The sequence below is a fragment of the Seriola dumerili genome, unplaced genomic scaffold (assembly GCF_002260705.1).
Source record: "Seriola dumerili isolate Sdu_G_001 unplaced genomic scaffold, Sdu_1.0 BDQW01000242.1, whole genome shotgun sequence".
In the NCBI taxonomy this organism is placed as follows: domain Eukaryota; kingdom Metazoa; phylum Chordata; class Actinopteri; order Carangiformes; family Carangidae; genus Seriola; species Seriola dumerili.
In genome coordinates, this window is record NW_019174497.1 from 7,604,421 (window position 1) to 7,613,005 (window position 8,585).

An 8,585-nucleotide genomic window follows, 5' to 3' on the forward strand; every position below is an offset into this window, starting at 1 on the left:
GGGAGTCATCATCAGCCTTGAAAGGTAAATGTGGACTCTGTTGTGAAACAAGCAGCACTGCTGTCAGAGGTTTGCTGAACATTTTGAAACATGCTGAATCTGAGTGACTAGGGGAACCCTGCAAACAGAAAACTGATGGCAGTTTATTGCAGTTGGAGTAGGAATACCAGAAGGGAATGAGTAAGTGTTTTATGTATTCTTTGGTCAGGAGGCCTCTGAAGCCTAGAAAGCTACTGCTGTATGTTTTTTTAAATATTTTTTATATGACCAAAGAGGATGAACTGTCCAGGACTTCACAATACTTAAAACAATAATTAGAGAAAAATAAACATTTAGTGAATAGCGGAATATGCAAATACTATATTTTTCAAATTTCATGAACCATTGAGGGTCTCAGCTGTGGAATGGAGAGGTGTAAAGGTTAACCACCACAGAATTAAGAGTATTATCTTAAAAATGTGGGGACATGAGTTTTAAATGGAAAGTGCTTGTGACCCTACCGGGTATATTGGAACTTATTAAAAAGTGAATATTGATATTATTGCAAATCCTTACAAGTAATCAGATGAAAATGAAATGTCGCGTGAAGTGTCTGGGAAGTATATAGAGGGGGCGGGGTTTAGCATTTAGCATGCAGGGCTTCCTTCCTGTCATTTCAAACCAGCACGGGCACGGCTGTGTCAAAATGTGGCAAACTTGATGTGGAAGATGTGAGCACTCCATGTTAAAGGTAGGCTAACTGAATGATGAAACGTGGGATTCTCTAAAAATGTGTGTTTACCGGTATGTATCTGTGTACTAGTTGATCTGCGCAGCTTTCCTTGAACGCATCAAAGAGGTAAACAAGTAAATAATCTCTTCATTCGATTTGTTGATAAGGCACATAAAACGTTGAAGTTAATGTAGAACGTGACGTGTGCAACCGGAAGTGTATGACGTTGTGGGAATTTGGTTAAACTGAGTGAAAACAACGGTAGAGAAAGTGGTGAGTAGCTGCGATGAAAACTGAAGAAAGTAACAAATTCGCCGCTCTCTAATGTAGTTCAATGGAGTTAATCTTTACGCATGCGCTGTTTCCCTAGATTATATGATGCGTTCACTTGCCCTCTATTAATTTTAAGCTTGTTAGTGTTTAAAGGTTATAATTTCGGTACAACTGTACCGTGGTTAGAGAAGCTTTCTGAAGACTTAAGTAGCTCCTGATCAGATCTTTAAACAGCAAGACATTGGGCTTTTTTGGGGTTTTTTTTTTTTTTGCCATTTATCAATTACACAAGAAAGTAATCTGCAGATTAACTGATAATGAAAATACGTAATTTAGAGCCCTATTAATATTTTACTGATATTATCCATGATTTGAAATTGTGCTGTCCTGATAGGAAATCGGGTCTGCAACAGTTTTCATTTCTAGTCTGCCATTATTTTACTGATAAAACAATCAGGCTATAAAATGTTTGGAAATATGGAAAATATGAGTGAAACAATATTGCTTTGTGCACAGCAGTCACAAAGTGCCTTCTCAGGTGTTGACAACAGCAAAACTTACACAATGGCAAGAACCAGAGTTGTGACACACTGAGAGGTTTATGTCGTCTTCACTCGAACAGTGCGAACAGTTCGGTGCTCAGCTCAGTGTGCAACTGAATTTATTTTTGATTTTTGCCAGTGGAAAATGTTCTGTTTTACATAACTCAAGGTGATGCCTTCAAAATGCTTATTCTTTCCAAACAGCAATTCAAAACCCAAAGATATTCAGTTTGATATCACAGCAGTCTAAGAATAACAGCAATGTTACATTTGAAGTTTTTGCACGTTTGCTTAAAAATTGCCAGATTATCAAAATTGTTGCTTTATATGTATGTCAACTGAGTAACAATTTATGTACATATCAAATCACTAGAAAAGACAAGTGTATATGCAAGCATAAAATTCCAGTCCATTGGACTTCACTGTGGGGTAAGGGTAAAGAAAGTGGCTGATTGAGTGCTCTCTGCTTGTTCCTCCTCTCAGGTGAAGGTCACCTGAGATTTACTTGACTTGTTCATGGCAAGCCAAGCCTGGCTGGAGTCTTCCCTGCGGCGCTCTGCCAGTCTGGGCCTGGAGGTGCTGGAGCGGGCCTCCAGGCGTAGCGTTGACTGGACCAGCACTGGTGCATCCCAGACCCCCACTACTACAGATGAAAACACACAAGTCCCTGTCAAGGTGCCTGCATGTTTTTGTATAGTAACACTACTGCACCGCATGGATTGATTTTGAATGATTGCACCTCGACTAGGTTTCACATTAGCTCACCTTTTCTCAAGTCATGCTCCTTTTTTATGTCTGTTTTTCAGAGAGTCCACAGAGAGCTTAATGATGCCTTTGCAACCATCGCAGAGTTCATGGCACAGACGACGTATCACTGCAAGGTCAGTGATGATTTGTGAGGTGTCAGCTTCGCCCACTGTGTGTGCTCTCAGCCAGGGACTTTGAAGACTAAAATGTGCATTTTGTCTGTGCTGCAGAGGTTTTATGAGTCGGGCTGCTGCACTGAGCTCACTGAAAATGAGAGGAACCATGTGTCCAGGTTTCACACTCGACCAGCTGCTGGGAAAACAAGACCTGCACTGCTGACCAGGAAACATGTAAGGGCTTTGTGCGACAGAAAATGCTGGTAATCTGTTGCTCTTATTTTCAGTCATATACTCCTTTTGTTTGTTGAAGTGAAGCTTGTTGGTTTTATCAAATAATTCTGGCTAAAATGTTAGTAATTGCACACAGCTGACATAAAGCACACAAAGCATTATGGACATCCTGTTGGACGCAGCTGAAGGTTGCAAAAAGCTAGCAAGTGTTGGTTCTCAGTGAGAATACCAGTACAAACAGCACTTTTACTTTCGGAAACTCCTCTAATTCTATGTTGATATTAAAAATGTTGTTAATAATGTACCTCTAAAGATATTTGGTAATAAGTTAGACAGGCACTGTGTTTGAAGGATCTGTGTGCTGCCAAAACTTTTAGATTTCAGCCCAGTCTAAAGTAGGACACTGAAAATACCACAGCGGACTACACTACACATCAATTATGCATCCATCAACACTGATCATCACAACCACCCAGACACACAAGTACAACAAATAACCCAGAAAAAATATTGTAGAAAAAATATTATTCGGTTTGAGAGAAGTTTTGGTTCCTTTTTGTATTGAATCCTATGGACTGCGGATTTCTTGTCTTGAGCAGTCATCAGAGAAACTTTACGGTGCCTCCACATCAGTGTCACCCTGCAAATCCTGTGATGGTGGTTGTGTTGGGACTAAAAGTTTTTTAAAATTGTTAAAAGTCTTGTTGTCTTCAGGGTCGCGTGTCGGCAGCAGGTGAAGATTTCTACATCGAGGTTTCACCTGGAACGTACGCCGTCACTGCCAGCATGCAGGAGTCACAGCAGCAGACTCAGCTGGTTAGTGTCAAAGCTGGAGAGAGCATCAAGCTCACCTTTAACCTCTGACCTAATCCTTAACCTTCAGTAACACCTGACCAATGCTAATGCTGTGTGTGTGTGTTTTTTTTTATTGCCTGCTTTACACTGGGTTTACATCTTATTTTATTATCAAAATGTTTTATTTGCTGCACAATGAGAAGCCATATTTTTATTGCATTTTCCTTGAGTATTATTATGTGGATTGAAATTAGAAAATCATGTAATGCACTTAACAATTTGTTTACCTGCACTAATGCCACATCAGTGTATTAAATAAAGTGTATTTTTAATTAAAATATTTTTAACGTTTTTATTTGTTGTTGTTTTTTCCAACTCTATAGACACATTGCCATGTTTCATCAACTGCACACTGACTTTATGTGTAAACAGCAGTAGCATTGTTCTCAGCAAAACGCTGCAGTCCCACAGGCGGTCGAGGTTTGAAGGTGGTCGTTCCAAAAACATCTCTGACGCTCGCTCTTTTTCCTTTAGCGTCGGGAAGTGACTGAAACAGAGAGCTGGGATTTGGCGAGGCGCTGAACTGCGGGACAGGGAAGCTGAACCTCACTGGTTGTGAGGTCCTCCTGGGCACTGCACTCCCTGCAGATAAAAATAAAAATGTATAAACATGAAGAGATCTCCCGCAGGTTAAATGGTGTTACTTTACACTGTCACAGCTCTGCAATGGGCATGTGTGCCTTTCGTCTCGTGGTGTGATTAGTACAAGTGTTCAGCGGAATTTATGCTAAAATCCATAACTTAAAATGAATTTAAACTACAGCAAACAAGAGAGCATCTAGTTTTGAGTTTGCCGGGTTGTTTCACCTCGTTTTTGGTCAGCAATGAAAATATCATCAACCAACTAATAATGTTTTCAAGCACAATACTTAGGGATTGAAGGGATGAAGTCATAAAGTATTGGCATTCTCTACTGGATAAGTGTGATCCAACACATACATGTTCAGTAGTGAAGTCCAACAGCCTTTATACTGCTTCAACACATTTTACCATAGAGACAAATATAATGATTTTTATTTATTTCAGATTTCAACTCTTGCTGCTATTCTCTTTATTAGTGTTACTGTGTATTTTTCTACACACCTGAAGGGACATTTCAATAAACATTTCCCTATGCTGACCATCTGGTCCTGTGAAAAACTGAAATCTGTGGTTTGGTCTGCTCTTGATCAATGTTTTGTGCCGTAAAGTAAAAAAAAAAAAAAAGTGATTTCCCTCAAAAACCATCCTGGTGGTAAAGTAGCTTTGAGCAACGATTTTGTTTACACCGACTTGTGACATGTCCCTAGCACTTTGAACTGTTTTTCAATTTGTGAAATCAAATAGAATCATTTTAGTCACTGTCAGTGAAATCGAAGACCAGAAATTGATCAGTCTGGTCAGACTCGGTGTTTCCCACCTGGCTGCCTGTGCTGAGGCTCTGGCCCAGTTCTCCTCCAGTACCTCCAGGGAGGACGATGCTGTTTACTCCTCAGCTTCACAGCAGGAGGAAACGTTGCTCTGGTCTCATCCTCAGAGAGAGATGATGATGAGGAAGAAGAGGGCACCTCAGGGTCACTCTTCCTCACGTCTGTATCTTTGAGGTCCACCTGCTTATCGCGCTCTGCCCACTCAAATCCATCCATTCTTCCGAGGCTGGACCTACAACTGGGTGGGGGCATGCGGGGCCAGTGGTCTGTCATCGAACAGCGGCGAGGTGCAGCTGCTGAGCAGTCGGGGCTGAACAGCTGGGGAGTGCAGGAAGAGCTGCGAGCAGCACTAAGCCAGCTGCAACACTGACTGGCAGCTGATGTAGGGATTTGGAGCTCCCTGACTATCCTGTCATAGTGAGACGGTGAAATAGGTAAAACCAGGCTGTCAGGAACCAGAGTCACACAGCCGCTCCACATCAGCACCCGGAGACTCCTAACACAGTCAACTGCAGGGAAGACTGAGACATCAGAGTGATTTACTGAGGGTGGTCATGAATAGATATCTGCGCTTTCTTTTACATTAACAATAATTATACTAATATACATTGTCTGCTGTTATGGACACCTGTTGGAGTCAACCAATCAATCAGACTTTATTTGTATAGCACTTTTCATACAATCTAACACAAAGTGCTTTACAGAATAGAAGCAATAAAAAACAACACCCCATCCCCACCCCCCACCCCTTCACTAACTCTCACACACACACACACACACACACACACACACAGATTCACCCCCATTTATACACAGACCAAGGGGTAAAAACACAAAAAATTAAGACAATGAAAACAGAAACTGAGGAAACGCTATCGTGAATCTCATGAATTTGCAGTGAGGAAACACTGAAGACTGGTAAGCAAAGATAAAGAGTGATAAAGATAATATAATAAAATACTAAAACAGAGGAAAGTGTAAATTTTTCAGCTCTTTGCAAAGACAGAAGAATGTGAAAGCAACAGGAAATGGGATGAAATTAAAGCACAGTGTTAAATTGGTATTCTGATTTGAGCCCTGTGTTTTAGCCTGTATTTGTTTACATTTTGGCAAATTGGCACCATTAAATCAATGCCGAATTAAATATCATTTGTTCCTGTTTGCAATGTAACCATGGATGTACAGATAAGTGCGACTGAATTATTTGATACTGAAGAACGTGATGATTCTCAGGCAAGTTCTGAAAAAATCCACTACATCTTTGGATTTAGTGGATTTGGACATTTAGATGTGATGGACATCTGAGGTAATGATACCTGTGGTAAATGTAAGTCACACTGAATGATTTCAATATTTGTTTTGTGTTTGTTTTATGACTCATTTTTGGTTCACACAGTCTCTCCCTCCACACCTCACCCCTCAACTCTCCAGCTTCCCCCTGGTGGACAGTGAATATTTTATTCCCCACCTCCCCCTGTAACGTTCATCCCATTCGAATGGGCTCAAACAATAGTAATACTTTTATATAAAGTTGAAGTACTTCCATCTAGCATCCATTCAATAAAAACCTTCTTACTAGAATTTTTCATTTTGGAGATTATCAATTTTACCTTCATCCACAAAAATGTAAACACACACGCTTTTCATTCTCTACCTCTAATACCACCTCTGTGCTCTGTGGCGGCCATCACTCTCCCCGGCCCGTATCTCCTCAGACCAGGTTCCCATGGCGACAGGACAGTATTTCCAGGTACCAGACAGTGTGTATGATCCTTAATGTGGCTCACCATGTCCAGGGAGCAAACCAGCTGCCTCTGGGAGGAGACAACCCCCAGACTAGACCCTCCTGGATGGTCAAACTCAACTACCCATACTGCTGTGCGGTCCTGAGTTTGGATACATGGGAACAAGATGTTACCTTTACTTGTCAGAATATACAGCAGTCTATAAGTCCTATTTATTAAGGCCTATTTAGTGGTGACATGTTTTCTGTTGTGTTGCCTCTGCAGTTTAACACAGTGGATTTGAACTGAATATGAGGATAGATTCACATCTTCTTTGCATTTTAACACTGTCCAAGGAGGGAGTTTCACACTAAAAAGATTGTAACTTCCACTTGATTTGTCTAATTCAGAGTGGTGAAGCCTCATATAAGCTTCAGATAAATTTTAAGTAACGACAACTGTGGATTTTGTCTCTCGTCACTTATTTTGAAAGCACACTATGGAGGGATATTAATATTTCAGTGGCTAGTATGAACAGGAGGAATATGTACTGTATATAGGCCAAATATACTACATGGGCACATTTCTGTTGTTTTAAAACACTTTTAACTAAATTTTAATTTCATTTTATTAATTTCTTTAGTTTCTGTTATTGTGTCCACTCTATCATGCTTTTTTCATGCTTTTAATTTGAAGTACTTTGTAGCTTTTGTTTTGAAAAGTACTTCATAAATAAAGCTTTACATACTCACTTCAAAGATGTGAACCCATCCTTTAAAAGCAGGACTTTAAACTTTTATTTTGCCTCATCATGTAGCTGCTTTTTTGTGCTATTCCTCTAATTTTAGGAAACAAAAATGAAATTTTATTAGTTTAATTAGTATAATATTATAATTAGTGCAGATTTTTTGTTTTAGTTCAGCTGTGTGTTTTATTGTTGGAATGACAAATAAACTTTAACTTGTGCTTTAACAGACATAAGCAGACATGTTCCAGGTGATGCCTGTTTTGGGGACTTGTTGCCTTCAGTCTGATCTTCATCAAATTTAACATTCGATCAGTTGGATTGAGGTCTGACATTCAACTTTTTGCCCCTGAAAATGCCTACTTGGTTGCTTTGGTTTTATATATGATGAGTGTCCAGTTGCAATGTCCTCATATTGGAGGACTATGTATAAAAAGACCTTGAGGTCTTACACAGTTCAATCAATATAATGTAAACCCTTAAATATCCTTAAAATTGAACCTCATTGTCTCTGTTTCTCCTCAGAATCACTGTGGAGTAACTTAACTAACTACAACTGTCACTGTCCAAATAATGACAGACCCTAACTGGATGTCATCATAAACAGACGTCATGTCTTTTCACCTGAACTTGCTGTATGACAGTGCCCAGGTAATAGAAGCCATCCACCTCCCTCCTGGCCAGCACACGGCATCCAGGGAAAAACTCTGAACCGCCCAGGGTTCGGCCGGACAGCACGCAGGAGGAAACTGGGCGGGGAGGATGATCCAGACTGCACCTGAGGGGCCAGTGAACAGCTGAAGTGTTACACATATTCAGTACTGTATGTCTCCAGGCTGATGATTGTATCCACAGCACGGCGTGTATGTATGATAGGTGAGACCTGATTATCTGGTGAGAGACTATGGACACCAACCTGAGCAGAGGTGAGGACGTGTTGTGCTGCTGTGGAATCATGGCTGAAGTGGACGGACAGCAGCACTTCACCGGAGAGACCAGCGGCACTGATGATTGGCTCTCAGCGACATACAGAGGAATCACCTGACGTAAACACACACATACAGAACCACAGGGTTATATCTGGTGGATTTTATTAGCATTTTTCATGATTTCTACTTTGTTCATTTCACACTGAAGCTGTTTTTGACTGTAGGTGAGACGTACTAACCTTCAGTGTTTTGGGAAACTTCCTAGTTAAATTAAAACATTATATTCTCAAAAACAAGTA

The 8,585-nt window shown here is 40.5% G+C and overlaps 1 protein-coding gene across 4 annotated transcripts; it reads left to right on the forward strand.

Moving 5' to 3' along the window:
• Positions 1-640: 640 nt before the first annotated feature.
• akip1 (A-kinase interacting protein 1) lies at positions 641-4,094 on the forward strand. Of its 4 annotated transcripts, none has more exons than XM_022756185.1 (6): positions 641-730; positions 2,011-2,202; positions 2,334-2,408; positions 2,505-2,624; positions 3,339-3,440; positions 3,954-4,094. In XM_022756185.1, exons 2-6 carry the CDS (start codon positions 2,044-2,046, stop codon positions 3,999-4,001), a joined length of 504 nt encoding a protein of 167 aa, XP_022611906.1. In that variant the 5' UTR covers positions 641-730; positions 2,011-2,043; the 3' UTR covers positions 4,002-4,094. The 4 variants fall into 4 exon arrangements, with proteins under 4 accessions (XP_022611906.1, XP_022611908.1, XP_022611904.1 ...); XM_022756187.1 differs by lacking the exon at positions 3,954-4,094 and adding an exon at positions 3,803-3,894; XM_022756183.1 differs by lacking the exon at positions 3,954-4,094 and having other exon boundaries at positions 3,339-3,774.
• Positions 4,095-8,585: the final 4,491 nt, after the last annotated feature.